The sequence below is a fragment of the Salvelinus alpinus genome, chromosome 5 (genome assembly GCF_045679555.1).
Source record: "Salvelinus alpinus chromosome 5, SLU_Salpinus.1, whole genome shotgun sequence".
In the NCBI taxonomy this organism is placed as follows: domain Eukaryota; kingdom Metazoa; phylum Chordata; class Actinopteri; order Salmoniformes; family Salmonidae; genus Salvelinus; species Salvelinus alpinus.
In genome coordinates, this window is record NC_092090.1 from 49,330,742 (window position 1) to 49,352,911 (window position 22,170).

Genomic DNA, 22,170 nt, shown 5'->3' on the forward strand with positions numbered 1-22,170 from the left:
TAGAGTGGGTGTGGAGGGTGAATACAGAGCGAGGGAAAGAGAGTTAGTCGTAGAGAGAGAGAGGTCCCTGGAGGCAGGTTGTTGCTGTGTGTGGCAGTGCTCTAGTGCTGGGTGATTGATAAGTCTAATCCTTGTTTAAGTTCCTCTTTAGGAAACTTCATTACTCTGTCCCCCCTGCAGATGGAGAGGCACTCACTGAGCTGATGGAGAAAACACACACACACACACACACACACACACACACACACACACACACACACACCGCAGAGAGGCTACACATACACAAACACCGCAGGGCGAGTACAACACACTCACTAATACACACACACATTACAAGCACAATCATCCTCACAGATCCTGCACTTACATACACCATATAAACACACATTGCATTTCCTAATGGACTTTCTATATCACACACACAAATGAGAGCATGGATACCTTTTAAAAACCATTTTTATTATATTCTCTGTCTTTTCCATGGACGCTCCTTCCTCTACCCATCCTCCATTTTGTGAAGTAGCATGTTCTTTTCCACGTCTCTCCCATGATGAACGAGCGGAGCAGGTGAAATAATATAATTTGAATCCTCTAATCGATAGTTTCTCCCCTTTAGTGAAAAATGGACAGCTCCCCCTTGGCCCAAATTGCATGGATTCTCTTCCATTGCCTCCCTCTGATACGATCCAACAACATTCCATTAAGGATGGTCGGAACAGCGTAAAATTAAGAGTCTGTCTCTCAGGGAATTGCAAATCCCTGTTAAAACAGTTATGGCCTTTTTCCTCTCAGAATGTTAAGGAATGTGCTTTAGAAGGTGAAATTGAAAAGGGGTTATAAAACCGTCCCTAGTTGTTGTACTTTTTTTAGGTATGTAAGTCCTTTGTTGGCGAGTCTAACCTCTTGTTTTGGCAAGTATTCTGTTTTTGGTGAGTTGTACTCAAGAACAGAGGACAAGCAGTCACCTTTAGTACAAGTGCTTAGTTGTCTTGTATCGCTTATACTTCACTGTTCTTCTGTCTCCTGCTTGATAAGACCAAAAGCGTGTTATAATTTCCTTTTTTGTTTGATTACAGAATGTGAAAGTGTGTGTATTGATCTTTTGTTTGTGGACTCCTCTCCCCAGGGGATCGATTGTAACGCAGTGTCTCTCTCTGAGCTGGAGTTTGCATCAGACTTCTGCCTAAAGATAACAGACAGCACAGACTGCACGGTGAGTCGCGCACGTACACACACACACACACACACACACACACACACACACACACACACACACACACACACACACAAACCCCTAACTCAATCTTCTGAGTTAATCAAGGCTGTCAGCGGTGAGGATTGATCACAGGTGTGGTGATAAATGGGGCCAGCTAATTGGCTAGGAAGGGTCAGCTGGGTGGTACACCAGTGTGATGGATAGACAATCCTCCCGATCCCCAGGTGTGGCTGACTTACATGCATGTTGCGTCACGTGTGAAGGGAGTTTGTCACACCAGGGAGACCGTGTTACATATGTGGTGTGTTCTTTCTGTACCTTAAATATAAACATTTAATGCATATTTAATCTTTATGTTAAATATGCACATTTTGGTGCCTTCTCCAATTTCTAATCAGGTCAAAACTCTACAGTGGGGTGGTGAACATTTGCGTCATGTTCAAAATGGCACAACTTGGCATTTTCCAGCAGAAATGGAGTGCTGTTATAGGACAAGTTCAGGTAGTACCTCCCCATTTAAAAACGTTCTGTGCCATTTCATGCCTACTGGGTAGAGGTCGACCGATTAATCGGAATGGCGGATTAATTAGGGCCGATTTCAAGTTTTCATAATCGGTATTTTTGGACACCGATTTGGCCAATTTTTTTTTTATATATATATTTTTTTACACACCTTTATTTAACTAGGCAAGTCAGTTAAGAACACATTCGTATTTTCAATGACGGCCTAGGAACGGTGGGTTAACTGCCTTTTTCAGGGGCAGAATGACAGATTTTTACCTTGTCAGCTCGGGTATTCGTTTTTGCAACCTTCCGGTTACTAGTCCAACGCTCTAACTACCTGTCTTACATCAAATCAAAGTTTATTTGTCGCGTGCGCCGAATACAACAAGTGTAGACCTTACAGTGAAATGCTTACTTACAGGCTATAACCAATGGTGCAAAAAAAATATATAAAAAAATTAAAAGGTGTGTGTGTGTGTAGGTATCGTTAAAGTGACCTTTGAGAAAAGAGTAGCAAGGCTACATACAGACACCTGTTAGTCAGGCTTATTGAGGTAGTATGTACATGTAGGTATCGTTAAAGTGACTATGCATATATGATGAACAGAGAGTAGCAGAAGCGTAAAAAGAGGGGTTGGCGGGGGGTGGGACACAATGCACATAGCCCGGTTAGCCAATGTGCAGGAGCAGTGGTTGGTCGGGCCAATTTAGGTAGTATGTACATGAATGTATAGTTAAAGTGACTATGTATATAAGATAAACAGAGAGTAGCAGCAGCGTAAAAGAGGGGTTGGGGGGGGCACACAATGCAAATAGTCCGGGTAACCATTTGGTTACCTGTTCAGGAGTCTTATGGCTTGGGGGTAAAAACTGTTGAGAAGCCTTTTTGTCCTAGACTTGGCACTCCGGTACCGCTTGCCATGCGGTAGTAGAGAGAACATTCTATGACTGGGGTGGCTGGGGTCTTTGACAATTTTTAGGGCCTTCCTCTGACACTGCCTGGTGTAGAGGTCCTGGATGGCAGGCAGCTTAGCCCCAGTGATGTACTGGGCCGTACGCACTACCCTCTTTAGTGCCTTGCGGTTGGAGGCCGAGCAATTGCCGTACCAGGCAGTGATGCACTCCACGGGGAGCCTGTGTGGCAGGCTGACTACCTGTTACGTGAGGGCAGCAAGAAGCCAAGGCAAGTTGCTAGCTAGCCAAGGCAAGTGCCAATTTTTGTAATGACTTGGTGCTGCCTATCTTGGCCAGGACGCTCTTGAAAAATAGATTTTAAATCTCAATGAGCCCTTCCTGGTTAAATAAAGGTTAAATAAAATAGAAAATTAAATTAAACTTATTAAAAACAATCAATCTTCACATAATCACTAGTTAACTACACATGGTTGATGATATTACTAGTTTATCTAGCGTGTCCTGCGTTGCATATAATCGATGCGGTGCCTGTTAATTTATCATCGAATCACAGCCTACTTCGCCAAACGGGTGATGATTTAGCACCGTCGTTGCACCAATCCTAACCATAAATATCAATGCCTTTCTTTAAAATCAATACATAAGTATATATTTTTAAACCTGCATATTTAGTTAATATTGCCTGCTAACGTGAATTTCTTATAATTATGGAAATTGTGTCACTTCTCTTGCGTTCCGTGCAAGCAGTCAGGGTATATGCAGCAGTTTGGGCCGCCTGGCTCGTTGCAAACTGTGTGAAGTCCATTTATTCCTAACACAGACCGTAATTAATTGGCCAGAATTGTACATAATTATGACATAACATTGAAGGTTGTACAATGTAACAGCAATATTTAGACTTAGGGATGCCACCCGTTAGATAAAATACAGAACAGTTCCGTATTTCACAGAAAGAATAAATGTTTTGTTTTCGAAATGATAGTTTCCGGATTCGACCATATTAATGACCAAAGGCTCGTATTTCTGTGTGTTATTATGTTATAATTAAGTCTATGATTTGATATTTGATAGAGCAGTCTGACTGAGCGATGGAAGGCAGCAGCAGGCTCGTACGCATTCATTCAAACAGCACTTTCGTGCGTTTTGCCAGCAGCTCTTCGCAATGCTTCAAGAATTGAGCTGTTTATGACTTCAAGCCTATCAACTCCCGAGATGAGGCTGGTGTAACCGATGTGAAATGGCTAGCTAGTTAGCGGGGTGCGCGCTAATAGCGTTTCAATCGGTGACGTCACTCGCTCTGAGACTTGGAGTAGTTGTTCCCCTTGCTCTGCAAGGGCCGCGGCTTTTGTGGAGCGATGGGTAACGGATGCTTCGAGGGTGGCTGTTGTCGATGTGTTCCTGGTTCGAGCCCAGGTCGGGGCTAGGAGAGGGACGGAAGCTATACTGTTACACTGGCAATACTAAAGTGCCTATAAGAGAACATCCAATAGTCAAAGGTATATGAAATACAAATGGTATAGAGAGAAATAGTCCTATAATTCCTATAATAACTACAACCTAAAACTTCTTACCTGGGAATATTGAAGACTCATGTTAAAAGGAACCACCAACTTTCATATGTTCTCATGTTCTGAGCAAGGAACTTAAACGTTAGCTTTTTTACACGGCACATATTGCACTTTTACTTTCTTCTCCAACACTTTGTTTTTGCATTATTTAAACCAAATTGAACATGTTTCATTATTTATTTGAGGCTAAATTGATTTTATTGATGTATTATATTAAGTTAAAATAAGTGTTCATTCAGTATTGTTGTAATTGTCATTATTACAAATAAATCAAAAACAAATCGGCAGATGAATTGGTATCGGCTTTTTTTGGTCCTCCAATAATCGGTATCTGTATCGGCGTTGAAAAATCATAGTCGGTCGACCTCTACTACTGGGAACTGCTTTCTCTTATCCCGAGTACAAACCACTGTCATGTGCCCTTGAGCGAGGCACTTAAACCCAAAATTGCTCTACATCGAGGTGTGCTGAAATGTGGCTGACCCTGAGCCTCTCAACGTGCTTTGTGTGTATGGGGTTGTTGGGGGGCAGAAGAAGAATGTACATTCTAACCAAATGGAGTATCCAAATAAAGAATCTAACACTATCAGCTCTAACACACCTGATAAAACTATTCTGATAGTGATAACTGTGATTAGTTGATTATTTTTAAACATTTGCCTAAGTGCTGCAGTGGAGCAAAACCCCACACATCCAGACGCTTTCAGAGACCCCTTGTTTACTTTTTTTCCGTAACCAATCTTTGGCACTAGGCAGGGGGTGGATGATAGTTCACTCTGTACCGTGAACTGTCATCCACCTATCATCTAGTCTATTCTGTACTGTGCTGGCAGGCACTCACCGCGGCTCTTTGTCTCCCCCTCCTCTGAGAAGCTCACAGACTGATCGGCATAGGGCTCTGGTCAAACGCAGTGCACTATGAAGGGAACAGGGTGCCATTTGCGAAGACACAGAGAGAGAACAGATAGAGCAGAAATAGCCCTGCTTGACTCTGGCAAGTGATTTGTCTTTGGTGGCCCACTGTATTCTGAGAGCATTGTGCAGTGTCTCTCCACTATTTCAAAAGTTAATCAATAGCTGGTTATTATCTGCCTCTGCTCTTGGTCGGCCCCGTGGATCTAATGGAATTTGTAAACATCCTCTCATTTTTCCTCTTTTCTCAGCCACATAATTGAACATATCCACCTTTTTTATTTGTTCTATTTCTTGGAATGTGGATGACCTGTTCTAGGTTTAGAGCCTAGTGCAATGTGAAAAGTGAAACAAAAAATTACATGAAATAGTCATTTAAATCAATGTTTTTAGTGCTTTTGTGTTAATTACCTTGTATAAAAAAAATTGTCAGGCATATTTTTCCTTCAAAACTCTGTAACTGACTGAACATTTGACTGAAAATTTGACAATTAACAGAATCTCTGGTGACAGGTGTTAAGGGTGGCTCTTGGGTGTCTGTGTTTGACCAGTATTTCAAAGGGGTATTGTGGATAGTGGTAGACTGTGGGAGTTGTAAGAAATTTCCCATAGACACTGGCCAGTTTCGTGTTTTCCCCGTTATGGGCGCTTAATCCTAGATCTTTGCCTATTGGTAACTTCTGGTCCTGCGTGTGGACCACGTGTGAGGGAGAGAATGTGTGTGGGTGTGTATGATGGAGCTCCTGCTTTTGTTCTCCTGTCGACAGTCCATTCATCAGCGACGCCTGCCTAACCTTGCATTAAATGAACAGCACAACCCCTGCGTCTGCGCCGCGCACACAGAAGACAAATACCCCCTCTCTCTCTCCCTCCTTCTGCCCCCCCCCCCCCTTTTTTGTACTCTATCACTCATCCTTTCCTCGCACGTGTAGGCCGTGAAAACCTATGTCAAAAAGCATGGGTTGTGCTTGAAAGGTTTTGCATTGTTTTGTAGTCAGAAAGACTATCTCAAGGGGTTGTCTTGTTTTTATGTATTTTTCAACTGCAGGTTAATTTCATTCAGTCTTGTGGTTCAATATCTATGCACTAGTCTATAGTCCAGATACAACCAATTTCCCCCCTTGGTGAGATAAAATAGTCCTTATTGAACTTTTTAAGACTTGTTATTTTAGACTAGTTTTAAGACTTTTATTACTCCAAAGCCATTATTTGCTGATAATATCCACTAGAGATCATTGCCCGGGTTGCTGTGAATTGTGGGGGGAAAATGAACACAAGAAGTTACAAAACTATCCCTCACTTCAAAAGCCTCATAAAGATCTGGGTTGGAAAGAGAGGGGTTTCCTTTATTTTTTATTGATTCTAACACCAGTGTCTCTCACTGCTGAAGAGGTTGGAAGAAACTCACTTTTGCTTGATTCGTCTTTCAACTGCTCTCCATCAAATTTAAATCGTATGGAAAAAGTGGCCTTCAAGTCAGACAGAAGGCGCTCTCTGAAATTTCAGGGATGTTTTGGAGCACATTTAAGAGCAAAATTATTAAACTCCCATCTCTGGTTATTTGTCAGCATCGCTCGTTGTACACCAGGTGACTGTCACACCTTACCCCCTGGGTGCAGCCCCCATAACGTAACCCCCTGCGTGTTACTGAGTTTACAGTCGCCCCTGCTGTGTGTATTACCAGAGTTTAACTGGGCGGGAATGCATGGCCTCAGAGTTCAACTTAACATCAGAGATGTGACTCCGCCCCCCCCCCCCCCTTAGTAATGAGGAAGTCCTGTCTGATTTCACACGGAGTATCTACTATTTTGTTTTACATAAAACTCACACACAATTAGACTACACCACTGAATTACTGAATGACATTTTCTTTCATTTTAGAGAGCTCAATACATCTCCTACCCAATATTTGTGAGATAGGGAAGTATGAGTCGTCCAGCTAATAGAGTGGTACAGGCAACAGTGTCAGACTGAATTCTTGACAGGGGTTGCTTATGGGTAGTACTCCAAAAAGAGCTATGAGGGGAGACGGATCAATGGAAGTGTCATATACACTGACTGTACGAAGCATTAGGAACACCTTCCTAATATTGCGTCGCACCCTCTTTTGCCCTCAGAACATCCTCAATTCATCTGGGCATGGGACTCTACAAGGTGTTGAAAGCGTTCAATAGGAATGCTGGCCTATGTTGACTCCACTGCTTCACACAGTTGTCAAGTTGGCTTGATGTCACCATTCTTGATACACACAGGACATTTTTGAGCGTGAAAAACAAAGCACCGTTGCAGTTCTTGACACACTCAAACCGGTGCGCCTGGCACCTACTACTTACTGTACCCCGTTCAAAGACACTTAAATCTTTTGTCTTGCCTATTCACCCTCTGAATGGCGCATGCACACAATCCATGTCTCAGTTGTCTCGAGGCTTAAAAATCTTTCTTTCTCCCCTTCATCTACACTGATTTTTAAGTGGATTTAACAAGTTACCTCATTAAGGGATCATAGCGTTCACCTGGATTCACCTGGTCAGTCTGTCATGGAAAGAGCAGGTTTTCCTCATGTTTTTTACGGTCAGTGTATATCAGAGACATATTTAAATATAAACATTCCAGAAAACCAAAACCTGAAATAGTTTGGCTAGTTCTATTTTACATCGAACACATGTACGATCAAAATCAGAGAATATTCCTCCAGGTTTAGCCCTGGACCAGTGGATACGGTGAACCACCTTGAATTTGAAGAGGCTGTTTCTTGCGCTAAAAGAGAAAGAATGTTCTCTTGCTATGTAGCACAGATCCCAAAGTGTCATCCTCAAACACTGCTTAAAAATTATTTTCCTATAAAGATGGGTTTTGTAAGTAATTAATGATTGCATTCAGTGCCTTCAGATAGTATTCACGCCCATTGACGTAGATTTTCAAGCAGATTTAAGTCACAACTGTAACTCAGCCTCTCCAGAACCTCCACGGTCTTCTTGATAAGCAACTCCCGTGTAGATTTGGCCTTATGTTTTAGGTAAAGGTGTTTTGAGTAAAGCCCGTGTGTCTATGTATGCGGATGACTCAACACTATACACGTCAGCTACTACAGCGAGTGAAATCACTGGAACACTTAACAAAGAGCTGCAGTTAGTTTCAGTGGCAAGGAATAAGTTAGTCCTAAATATTTCAAAAACGAAAAGCCTTGTATTTAGGACAAATCATTCACTAAACCCTAAACCTCAACAAAATCTTGTAATAAATAATGTGGAAATTGAGCAAGCTGAGGTGACTATACTGCTTGGAGTAACCCTGTATTGTAAACTGTCATGGTCAAAACATGTTGATACAACAGTAGCTGAGATGGGGAAAAGTCTGTCCATAATAAAGCTGTGCTCTGCCTTTATAAGAACACTATCAACAAGGCATGTCCTACAGGCCCTAGTTTTGTTGCATCTGGACTACTGTTCAGTCGTGTGGTCAGGTGGCACAAAGAGGGACCTTGGAACATTACAATTGGCTCAGAACAGGGTAACACGGCTGGCCATTAAATGTACACGGAGAGATAACATTAATAAAATCTCTCATGGCTCAAAGTGGACTTCATCACTACTTGTTTTTATAAGCACTGTTGACAAGCTGAATGCACTGAAGTGTCTGTTTAAAATACTAGCACACAGCTCAGACACCCATGCATACCCCACAAGAAATGGCATCGAAGGTCTCTTCACAATCCCCAAGTTCAGAACAGACTATGGGAGGTGCACAGAACTACAAAGAGCCAAAGCTACATGGAACTCTATTCCACATCAGGTAACTGATTCAAGCAGTAATATCCGATTTTTTAAAAAAAACGGATAAAAATACACCTTATGGAACAGCGGGGACTGTGAAGAGACACACAGGCACATATACATTACATTTACATTTAAGTCATTTAGCAGACGCTCTTATCCAGAGCGACTTACAAATTGGTGCATTCACCTTATGATATCCAGTGGAACAACCACTTTACAATAGTGCATCTAACTCTTTTAAGGGGGGGGGGGGTTAGAAGGATTACTTTATCCTATCCTAGGTATTCCTTAAAGAGGTGGGGTTTCAGGTGTCTCCGGAAGGTGGTGATTGACTCCGCTGACCTGGCGTCGTGAGGGAGTTTGTTCCACCATTGGGGTGCCATATACACATGATAATACACACACTACACACACGTACACATGGATTTTGTATTGTAGATATGTGATAGAGTAGTGGCCTGAGAGAACACACTGAATGTGTTGTGAAAAGTGTTATCAAATGCCTCAATGTTGCTGGATCCCAGGAAGAGGGTAGCTGCTGCCTTGGAATCAGCTAATGGGATCATTAATAAATAAAAATAAAAATATACATTGTCTATTTGTAACGGATGTGAAATGGCTAGCTAGTTAGCGGTGGTGCGCGCTAATAGCCTTTCAATCGGCGATGTCACTTGCTCTGAGACCTTGAAGTAGTGGTTCCCCTTGCTCTGCAAGGGCCGCGGCTTTTGTGGTGCGATGGGTAACGATGCTTCGTGGGTGAATGTTGTTGATGTGTGCAGAGGGTCCCTGGTTCGCGCCCGGGTCGGGGCGAGGGACGGACGTAAAGTTAAACTGTTACATATACAGTATATAGTAAAATATCGTCTGCGTAATTCCTTCAATTTACTAATTGCCTGGGCCAGGTGTTCCATGCATGATGCTAAAAATAGCAAAGGAGGACCATGTGGACTAATTTGGATCAGTCTCAAGACGACAACATTTTGGAAAACAGTTTAATATCTGTTTATATCAAAGATGGGGGGCGATAGTGAGAACACTGGGTGGCATCCTTACCTTAAAAAAAAGGTTTTCACATCTCTCCCGATGAACCTTTGTGAAAGGCTGTGTTAATAATTTTGAGCATTAATTGATTCTTACATTTTATATTTTACATTTTACATTTTATTCATGCTATCCAATGCCCTTTTGAGTTCAATGAGAGAGATTTGGGCTCCCATCGAGGAGGTGTATTTATTTTAGAAAGGACTTAGTCTGGCTTGGTGTGTATTTACAATCAGAGTTGTACAGTTATTTATAGAAGCAGGAGAATCTTTGATTTATTAATATGGGTTCTGATAGTAAATCCCCTGTTTCAGACTCAATAGTTGTTGTATCACCTTATTGATCAATACTGTGTAGCTTGTTGGCCAGTAAATGAACTGGACCGTGGAAGTAATGGTTGAGTCTAATTTTGCCCTCTGTCCTATCAATATATTAAGTTCTGTCTTGACTTTGGAAAGAGTAATAGCTACCTGGTCTGAAAAGAGTGTTTGTTGAGAATGTTCTAACATGGGTATCTTCTTTAATTGTGATTTATTCAACCCATATGCAAATGCCAGTTGCATTATTTTTTACAAAACCATTGGTGGCATCCCATAGAATTTGGGGGTCTTCAACTGGATCTTTGTTTTTTATGGTTATTAATTTAGTTCAATTTAGTTAAATTTCAAGTTGATCACAGAATGTAGGAGTTTGTAGTAATGAAACTTTGAAGTGCCATCTTGTGGCTCTTTTAGGAGATTCTGACATTTGAAGTTGGCACTAGTAAGTGCGGTTGGTCAGACAAGCTCATATGTCGAATTTCTATGTTCTTGATTAAAGTAAATAGAAGTATAGATAATAGTATGAGTAGAAAGTGTACTCTTTTCATTTACGATTATACGCTCGCCAGGCATCAATGAGGTTGTACCAGACGAGCTAAATTACTTCTATGCTCGTTTCGAGGCAAATAACACTGAAACATGCATCAGTGCATCAGCTGTTCCGGATGACTGTGTGATCACGCACTCCGTAGCCAATGTGAGTAAGACCTTTAAACAGGTCAACATTCACAAGGCCGCAGGGCCAGATGGACTACCAGGACGTGTACTCCGAGCATGTGCTGACCAACTGGCAAGTGTCTTCACTGACATTTTCAGAGTCTGTAATACCAACATGTTTCAAGCAGACCACCATAATCCCTGTGCCCAAGAACACGAAGGTAGCCTGCCTAAATTACTACCGACCCGTAGCACTTACGTCTGTAGCCATGAAGTTCTTTGAAAGGCTGGTCATGGCTCACATCAACACCATTATCCCAGAAACCCTAGACCCACTCCAATTTGCGTACTGCCCCAACAGATCCACAGATGATGCAATCTCTATTGCACTCCACACTGCCCTTTCCGACCTGGACATAAGGAACACCTACAGTTGAAGTTGGAAGTTTACATACACCTTAGCCAAAAACTCAGTTTTTCACAATTCCTGACATTTAATCCTAGTAAAAATTCCCTGTTTTAGGTCAGTTAGGATCTCCACTTCATTTTAAGAATGTGAAATGTCAGAATAATAGTAGAGAGAATGATTTATTTCAGCTTCTATTTCTTTCATCATATTCCCAGTGGGTCAGAAGTTTACATACATTCAATTAGTATTTGGTAGCATTGCCTTTAAATTGTTTAACTTGGGTCAAACGTTTTGGGTAGCCTTCCACAAGCTTCCCACAATAAGTTGGGTGAATTTTGGCCCATTCCCCCTGACAGAGCTGGTATAACTGAGTCAGGTTTGTAGGCCTCCTTGCTCACACATGCTTTTTCAGTTCTGCCCACAAATTGTCTATAGGATTGAGGTCAGGGCTTTGTGATGGCCACTCCAATACCTTGGCTTTGTTGTCCTTAAGCCATTTTGCCACAACTTGGAAGTATGCTTGGGGTCATTGTCCATTTGGAAGACCCATTTGCAACCAAGCTTTAACTTCCTGACTGATGTCTTGAGATGTTGCTTCAATATATCCACATAGTTTCCCTACCTCATGATGCCATCTTTTTTGTGAAGTGCACCAATCCCTCCTGCAGCAAAGTACCCCCATAACATGATGCTGCCACCCCCGTGCTTCACGGTTGGGATGGTGTTCTTCGGCTTGCAAGCCTCCCCCTTTTTCCTCCAAACATAACGATGGCCAAACAGTTCTATTTTTGTTTCAACAGACCAGAGGACATTTCTCCAAAAAGTACGGTCTTTGTCCGCATGTGCAGTTGCGAACCGTAGTCTGGCTTTTTTATGGCGGTTTTGGAGCAGTGGCTTCTTCCTTGCTGAGCGGCCTTTCAGGTTATGTCGATATAGGACTCGTTTTACTGTGGATATATATACTTTTGTACCTATTTCCTCCAGCATCTTCACAATGTCCTGTGCTGTTGTTCTGGGATTGATTTGCACTTTTCGCACCAAAGTATGTTCATCTCTAGGAGACAGAACGTGTCTCCTTCCTGAGCGGTATGATGGCTGCGTGGACCCATGGTGTTTATACTTGCGTACTATTGTTTGTACAGATGAACGTGGTACCTTCAGGTGTTTGGAAATTGCTCCCAAGAATGAAGCAGACTTGTGGAGGTCTACAATGTTTTTTTCTGAGGTCTTGGCTGATTTCTTTTGATTTTCCCATGATGTCAAGCAAACAGGCACTGAGTTTGAAGGTGGCCTTGAAATACATCCACAGGTACACCTCCAATTGACTCAAATGATGTCAATTAGCCTATCAGAAGCTTCTAAAGCCATTACATAATTTTGGGGAATTTTCCAAGTTGTTTAAAGGCACAGTCAACTTAATGTAAACTTATCCTCCACTGGAATTGTGATACAGTGAATTATAAGTGAAATAATCTGTCTGTAAGCAATTGTTGAAAAAATTACTTGTGTCATGCACAAAGTAGATGTCCTAATCGACTTGCCAAAACTATAGTTTGTTAACAAGAAATTTGTGGAGTGGTTGAAAAACGAGTTTTAATGACTCCAACCTACGTGTATGTAAACTTCCGACTTCAACTGTAGCTGTACCATGATATTTGCATTGCTACTAAGTAAACCTCCAATTGGTCCTCACTATTCCACCCGCTAAAACTCCTCATCCCGATTTGGGTTGTCATCCCAATGCCCGGCAGACCACCCCCGACCCCCCCGGATCCCATGGCCCTGGAAAGACCGGGACCCATCCTTCGAAAGAGCACACAGTGCCTCCCACAGAACAGAAGCAGATCAACCGCCAAATGCATTTCCATCTCCCTCAACTTGATTTGTATTGTATATAGGCATTAATATATATATATTTTAAAAATCATGTTTATCTTATTTTCCATAGTTAACAATTCATATTTGTAGTAATGTAGGCAATTTATGCAAAGGATTTTTACCTCTTATTTTACCAAACAATTATTGTGTTTCATCTTATAGTTTCCCTAACATATTTTACTCCCTCGCAACAGTTGTGGGATACACACTCAACCCCTTTTCCCCACACCAACCATAGACTCAGATTCTCAACAGTTGCCCTATCCCAGAGCCCAGGTCAAGAAAGGTCTTGATTTACGAATGCGTGTACAGTTGCAGCTGTTTGAGAAGGCCTGCAAAACTGATAAAAAATGGCCAGAAATGGGAAGATTTGATTAACCATTGTCACATCCTAGGTGACGGAGGTCAGATATACCCCCTTTCCCCTGAAACACCCACACATGGTCCCCCGTAGTAACCATATTCCCAAGCATCTCTGTGCAGTCAGACCTTTGATTTTGTGCCACAATAATATGCCTCCTCTCTGAATGTTCGAGTGTGACCACCCCCTCCCCATGGGTTACTGCAGCTAGTGTTGCCAGCACTGCCACTGCCTGAGTGGGGGCACCCCACCGGAGTCCCCACCGGCTAGAAACAATTTCGTCAAGGTTCTCATTAGCAGCTTTGAGAATTTCCTTGTATATTATGTTCTCCCATCAGGGGGCTCTGACTTTGCAGGACCAACCCTGCCAGGCAGGTTCAGAATCTTGAGGGGGCGGTGCTGCTCTAGAAGGTCTCTGACCGTGTTTTGGCTGCGTACAGGCCGCTTACAGCAGATCCATAAAACAGATAGGGACTTCTCCTTACTATCTGGGTCGTTCAGTTGTGTATCTAGGGCAGGGGTTCTTAAACTTTTTCAGCCTGGGACCCAAATTAGAAATGTTGTGTTTTCCTGGGACCCAAACTTTGGAAAATAAATATATATAAATAAATAATAAAATAAAATAAAAGTCTTTATAAATATGTTTATTTTCCACCATTAAAAACACTTACATACAGTGGGGAGAACAAGTATTTGATACACTGCTGATTTTGCAGGTTTTCCTACTTACAAAGCATGTAGAGGTCTGTAATTTTTATCATAGGTACACTTCAACTGTGAGAGACGGAATCTAAAACAAAAATCCAGAAAATCACATTGTATGATTTTTAAGTAATTAATTTGCATTTTATTGCATGACATAAGTATTTGATCACCTACCAACCAGTAAGAATTCCGGCTCTCACAGACCTGTTAGTTTTTCTTTAAGAAGCCCTCCTGTTCTCCACTCATTACCTGTATTAACTGCACCTGTTTGAACTCGTTACCTGTATAAAAGACACCTGTCCACACACTCAATCAAACAGACTCCAACCTCTCCACAATGGCCAAGACCAGAGAGCTGTGTAAGGACATCAGGGGTAAAATTGTAGACCTGCACAAGGCTGGGATGGGCTACAGGACAATAGGCAAGCAGCTTGGTGAGAAGGCAACAACTGTTGGCGCAATTATTAGAAAATGGAAGAAGTTGAAGATGACAGTCAATCACCCTCGGTCTGGGGCTCCATGCAAGATCTCACCTCGTGGGGCATCAATGATCATGAGGAAGGTGAGGGATCAGCCCAGAACTACACGGCAGGACCTGGTCAATGACCTGAAGAGAGCTGGGACCACAGTCTCAAAGAAAACCATTAGTAACACACTACGCCGTCATGGATTAAAATCCTGCAGCGCATGCAAGGTCCCCCTGCTCAAGCCAGCGCATGTCCAGGCCCGTCTGAAGTTTGCCAATGACCATCTGGATGATCCAGAGGAGGAATGGGAGAAGATCATGTGGTCTGATGAGACAAAAATAGAGCTTTTTGGTCTAAACTCCACTCGCCCTGTTTGGAGGAAGAAGAAGGATGAGTACAACCCCAAGAACACCATCCCAACCGTGAAGCATGGAGGTAGAAACATCATTCTCTGGGGATGCTTTTCTGCAAAGGGGACAGGACGACTGCACCGTATTGAGGGGAGGATGGATGGGGCCATGTATCGCGAGATCTTGGCCAACAACCTCCTTCCCTCAGTAAGAGGATTGAAGATGGGTCGTGACTGGGTCTTCCAGCATGACAACGACCCGAAACATACAGCCAGGGCAACTAAGGAGTGGCTCCGTAAGAAGCATCTCAAGGTCCTGGAGTGGCCTAGCTAGTCTCCAGACCTGAACCCAATAGAAAATCTTTGGAGGGAGCTGAAAGTCCATATTGCCCAGCGACAGCCCCGAAACCTAAAGGATCTGGAGAAGGTCTGTATGGAGGAGTGGGCCAAAAAAACCTGCTGCAGTGTGTGCAAACCTGGTCAAGAACTACAGGAAACGTATGATCTCTGTAATTGCAAACCAAGGTTTCTGTACCAAATATGAAGTTCTGCTTTTCTGATGTATCAAATACTTATGTCATGCAATAAAATGCAAATTAATTACTTAAAAATCATACAATGTGATTTTCTGGATTTTTGTTTTAGATTCCGTCTCTCACAGTTGAAGTGTACCTATGATAAAAATTACAGACCTCTACATGCTTTGTAAGTAGTAAAACCTGCAAAATCGGCAGTGTATCAAATACTTGTTCTCCCCACTGTATCTGTCTCGGTTGGAACTGTTACAATAGATCATTTTCATTCTGAACAGGAATAAACTGATTGATCACACAGATGAATAACATAACACACACACAGGCTTTTTGATAGTAACAGTACAGATGAAAAATGATCAGGCCTACTGTAGATCTTACTGTATACATTATTGTTACAAGAACATCTAGGTTGGAACTGTTGCTGTTAAAATACAATGCATATTTTTGTATTCTGAACTAGAATAAACTGATTGATCACATCACACAGATGTAGACCAGAAAACACACACAAACAGTCCTAATGAGAGGTGTGTGGCTGGTCGAAGTTTTCAACAAGCATGTCTATTCTGGGCTCAGTTTTTGACAGTGCAACGCGAAGGTCATACTCCGTGATGAGACTGTTTCTGTACTTGTTTTTTAAAAGTATGTCAGAGTGGAGACCCCTGAATTGCGTAGGTATGTGGTGTCCAACTGGATCAGAACATCTACTGCTTTCTCAGTCAGGCAGGAGGCCACTTCCTGCTGTAGATGAGCAACCCAGAACTGTGTGAGTGTTTGCCTCAAAAAACATCTTTCTTCAATCAGTTTATTCCAGTTCAGAATACTAATTATTACTTGTATTTTAACAGCAAGTTCCAACTTAGACTAGTTTTCAATAATAATTTCTACATGAAGATGTACAGCAGGCCTGATCATTTTTCATCTTCATCTGTACTTTTACTAAGGGTTGCACCATCAGTAACAAGCTAGCTTGTTTGGCTAATGTTAGCTATTAGCTGTGTACAAGGCCAGGGGATTGTTTGAAAGAGAAACTCACATCTACTACTATGAGAGATAGTACTCCCTTATTTCTGCTGATCTTCACCTGTTATAAAATGACAACAATGCCTTGCTAGTTGACTTACTTTTCCGCTGTCGAAGCACTGTTTCCTGAAGCATTCTATCCCTGTTCTGAACTAACTCCCTGGGTTTACCATCATGCTGTGGATGTTTTGTCAGGACGTATCGTTTTATTAATTTGTGGGCGCTCCACGTTATTTCTCAACGTTTGTATGAAAGAGAGATAAACCCATCCCTGTATTTGCGTTTCGTGACAATTGAGCTCAGTCAGAACTTGTGGCTAGCATGAGTCCGTTTGATGACAGTGGTGAGTGATGGCGAGTGGGAAGGACAAGTCATTGGCTGACAGTGCATCATCTGCTGCTGAACGACAGCGCTGCATCGTATGTCGCTGAGCGATCTTCAAGAAAACTGTAGAAAAAAGAACAGTTGATCCGTGAAGCACACAGGCATCTCCCTCTCCCACTCGCGTAACTGAGCAGAGACCGCTGCTAAGCAGAGAGCGCACTGAACAGAGAGCACAGATGCACTTGGCCAAATCAATTCCAGTAATGAATGAAATAATTATACATTTACTCTGACACGTCGCAACCCACCATTAAAAGGTCCGAGACCCACTTTGGGTCGCGACCCATACTTTAAGAAAAGCTGGTGTTGGGTTGTGGACTGTTCCATCAGTATATGTAGGACCATAAATATATACATTAGATGTATAATTCAATAAAAAATGTATATCCCTCATCTGCACAAAATTGAAAGCTCTCACAACCCCTGCTCACAGACATACATCTGGGATATGCAACCATTTCCATTCTCACACAACGCCACACTTTCTCAAACACCAAAAAACACACCACACCATCCATCTCAATACACTCACACATACCCACATACTGTGCCTTCTGTCTGCTGTGTTTTTATCTCCACCATGTTGAATTAGTGATTTTGTGTTCCAATTAGTTGTTTTTGAAGATCGATAGAAAAGCTATTGTCACGACTTCGGCTGAGGTCGGCTCCTCTCCTTGTTCGGGCGGCGTTCGGCGGTTGACGTCACCGGCTTTCTAGTCATCACCGATCCATTTTTCCTTTTGTTTTGTCTTGATTACGCACACCTGATTTCTATTCCCTTATTATGTTCCTTATTTACCCTCTCGTCTACCTTTCTGTTTTGTCCATGATTGTTTTGTGTTACCGTGTGTGTTGGAGAGTTCTCTCATTTCGTTATGTTTCCTTGTTGGAGATATTCCGGTTTTGTATAATATTTTGAGTAAAGACTGTTGTGTTTTTTCTCAAACCTGTGTCCTACGCCTGACTCAGACAACGAACCCAGCATTTTATCACAGCTATATATATTTTTGGTCAATAGCCCAAACTCTCTGAGTTAGTGATTGCTGTTTAACAGTCTGATGGCCTTGAGATAGAAGCTGTTTTTCAGTCTCTCGGTCCCAGCTTTGATGCACCTGTACTGACCTCGCCTTCTGGATGGTAGCGGGGTGAACAGGCAGTGGCTCGGGTTGTTGTTGTCCTTGATGATCCTTTTGGCCTTCCTGTGACAATGGGTGCTGTAGGTGTCCTGGACGGCAAGTAGTTTGCCCCCGGTGATGCGTTGTGCAGATCGCACCACCATCTGGAGAGCCCTGCGGTTGTGGGCGGTGCAGTTGCTGTACCAGGTGGTGATACAGCCCGACAGGATGCAATCAATTGTGCATCTGTAGAAGTTTATGAGGGTTTTAGGTGACAAGCCAAATTTCTTCAGCCTCCTGAGGTAGAGGCGCTGTTGCGCCTTCTTCACCACACTGTCTGTGTGGGTGGACCATTTTAGTTTGTCCGTGATGTGTACGCCGAGGAACTTAAAACTTTCTTCCTTCTCCACTGCTGTCCCGTCGATGTGGATAGGGGGGTGCTCCCTCTGCTGTTTCCTGAAGTCCACGATCATCTCCTTTGTTTTGTTGAGTGAGAGGTTGTTTTCCTGACATAACACTCCAAGTGCCCTCACCTTCTCCTTATAGGCTGTCTCGTCGTTGTTGGTGATCAAGCCTACTACTGTTGTGGTCTGCAAACTTGATGATTGAGTTGGAGGCGTGCATGGCCACGCAGTCATGGGTGAACAGGGAGTACAGGAGGGGGATTTTAGGTGATAGTGGCTATGGACAAAAAACATGGCTCATGACACCAATCCTACACACTAACAACGATGCAGAAGAGAACTACAACCATGCTCAGATGAAAACAAGGAGTTTAGTAGAGAGATCTATCGGTGTCCTAAAATCCAAATTCAGATGCATTGACCGCTCTTGGGGAGTTATTTTATACAGCCCAGAAAAAAACATGCAAAATCGTAAGCTTAGCATGTATCTTGCACAACATCTGCAAACAACACAGGATGCCACACTCCAATATACCTGACATTCCACCAGCTGTACCTGAGCAGGATGTTGCCGCTGGTAGATGCAATGCTGGCCTACTAGCAAGAAATGACCTCATAAGGAGGAGATTCACATGAGAAAAAATAAGGTTTGTATGATATCGAAACAGAATTATTTTAGAATATTATTCTTCAAGTCTTCGCTTCTCCATTGCAAACGTCTTCTCCAAGGCTAACTTCTCCTTCTCAAGGGCTTATCTCTCGCCTTCCACCTTCAGCAGCTCCTCCTGCACCCTGAGCATGGCCGTGACCTCCCCCAGGAGCGTACTCTGGACAGCCAACATCTCATCCACACCAGCAGGCCTCCTTGGGGTGTCATAAAGGATAAGGATCTGAGACAGGCGCATCTCCTCTGTGTCTTCAGTGATTATCTGTTGAGAAAATACAATGAATCTGTTACGGAATGATATGTGTTGTAGGCCATTTCTAGAATAATAATAAACGTATTAAATGAGAAATCAAACAAACGCCTACCCCTGCTTGTTCTTCTGTCATATGATTATGACGATCCATGGCTCCCACATCTGGGCAAATGGGCATGTGGATGATGTCCAGTGTTATTTCTGGAAGGTCAAAAAACATAGTGTCAGCATGACAACAACGTTTGAAGAGCTGTAGGCGTGATATGATGAGAGAAGTAAACAAGTGTAACGTTAGCTGCACGACTGGATACTTTTGTAACCATGAACATTTTCTGGCACCACTGCCACAGATACAGTTGGCTACCAGACATTTAAATACAGCAAGAAAACAAATGAAATGTGCGTTATCTAGCTAGCTAGTAATTAGCAATATATTACAATATTCTAGACGTGTTATATAGCTAGAGTTAGCTCGTCAATTTGCAAAGAAGAACTTTGCTATCTTAGTGAATGTTAATGTCGTTAGCTATTTTGGCTAATTAGCTGATGTTGTTACGCATTAGCTAGCTAGCTAACTTACCGGTCGCGCAGTCCGAGTCGATGCCCGACCGCAGTCCCTGTACTACCGTCTCTCCTATCATGGACAACACCTTCTCATGAGCTGGTCCACATGAATGGTCGATACACCCCTCCAGTCTAATTCAACTCCCTGCTTCTTTCAGCTCCCTTCTTCTTAGCAGCCGACTTCTTTTTTACGGCGTCCCTTGCCATGCTGAACCTAACAAGCCAATTTATATTTTGCCGTGTTTATCAAAAGGGTTGGAAAAACTTGTTAATAACCAACTGACTGACTTTGTTTTTGTCTATAGTACTCTCTCTGGTATGCAATCTGGTTTTCGCTCAGGTTATGGATCTGTCACTGCAACCTTAAAGGTCCTAAATTATGTCACCATTTCCCTTGATTATAAGCAATGTTGTGCTGCTATTTTATTGACTTGGCCAAAGCTGTTGATACAGTAGACCATTCCATTCTTGTGGGCCGGCTAAGGAGTATTGGTGTCTCTGAGGGGTCTTTGGCCTAGTTTGCTAACTACTTCTCTCAAAGAGTGAACTGCATTAAGTCAGAACATGTGCTGCCACTACCTGTCACCAAGGGAGTACCCCAATGCTCGATCCTAGGTCCCACGCTCTTCTCAATTTACATCAACTACATAGCTCAGGCAGTAGGAAGCTCTCTCATCCATTTGTATGCAGATGATAGTCTTATACTCAGCTGGCCCCTCCCTGGATTTTGTGTTAAATGCTCTACAACAAAGCTTTCTTGGTGTTCAACAAGCTTTCTCTGCCCTTAACCTTGTTCTGACACCTCCAAAACAAAGGTCATGTGGTTTGGTAAGAAGAATGCCCCTCTCCCCACCAGTGTGCTTACTACCTCTAAGGGTTTAGAGCTTGAGGTAGTCACCTCATACAAATACTTGGGAGTATGGCAAGATGGTACACTGTCCTTCTCTCAGCACATATCAAAGCTGCAGGTGAGATCTGGACTTGGTTTCCTCTATCGTAATGGCTCCTCTTTCACCCCAGCTGCCAAACTAACCCTGATTCAGATCACCATCCTACCCATGCTAGATTATGGAAACATAATTTATAAATTGGCAGGTAAGGGTGCTCTCGAGCAGCTAGATGTTCTTTACCATTCGGCCACTCTATGCTCCTCTGTAAACTGGTCATCTCTGTATACCCGTCGCAAGACCCACTGGTTGATGCTTATTTATAAAACCCTCTTAGACCCCTCTACCCCCATCTGAGATACTTACTGCAGCCCTCATCCTCCACATACTACACCCGTTCTGCCAGTTACATTTTATTAAAGGTCCCCAAAGTGCACACATCCCTGGGTTGCTCTTCTTTTCAGTTCGCTGCAGATTGCGACTGGACCGAGCTGCAAAAAACACTAAAACTGGACAGTTTTTATCTCAATCTCTTCATTCAAAGACTCAATCATGGACACTCTTACTGACGGTTGTGGCTGCTTTGGGTGATGTATTGTTCTCTCTACCTTCTTGCCCTTTGCTGTTGTCTATGCACAATAATGTTTGTACAATGTTTTGTGCTGCTACCATGTTGTGCTGCTACCATGTTGTGTTGTCATGTGTTGCTGCCATACGATGTTGTTGTTTAAGGTCTCTCTTTATGTAGTGTTGTGGTGATCTCTCTTGTCGTGATGTGCGTTTTGTCCTATTTAAAAAAAAAAAAAAATGTCATCCCAGCCCCGCAGGAGGCCTTTTGGTAGGCCGTCATTGTAAATAATATTTTGTTCTTAACTGACTTGCCTCGTTAAATAAAAAATGTAAAAACCCGACGGCATAGACCGACTCGGCCATTCTCGCCCTTCCTCTCTTTTTGGTCTCTGCAGTGACCCCGCAGTTATCAAGTCTCCCCAACAGCAACCTTTTCCTGGCTGCTATTTCCTCCACCATCACTTCATGCTCTTGTTTGCTTTAGTTTTTATTGCGCTTTCCTTGGTTATCCATTTTTGGTTTCGCTGTAGCTTGTCTGATGGCTATAATTTGTGAAAAATATAGTTTTTTTTGTGTGTGTAAAGTGTTTGCGAGCCAACTAAAAATGTTTTATTCTTGAGACATAAAGCAAAAAAATATATATAATAAAATGGGCCAAATCCTATCATCCCATTGGTTTCAAGCACATC

General features: G+C 42.6%; 1 protein-coding gene across 1 annotated transcript in view; it reads left to right on the plus strand.

Annotated features, from left to right (window-relative positions):
• prmt3 (protein arginine methyltransferase 3) overlaps positions 1-22,170 on the plus strand; it is a 95,586-nt gene that overhangs the window by 45,874 nt on the left and 27,542 nt on the right. Inside the window, exon 13 of the mRNA XM_071402223.1 lies at positions 1,127-1,213. Within this exon, the coding sequence (XP_071258324.1) occupies positions 1,127-1,213 (87 nt within the window). The remainder of the gene's footprint in view (positions 1-1,126; positions 1,214-22,170) is intronic.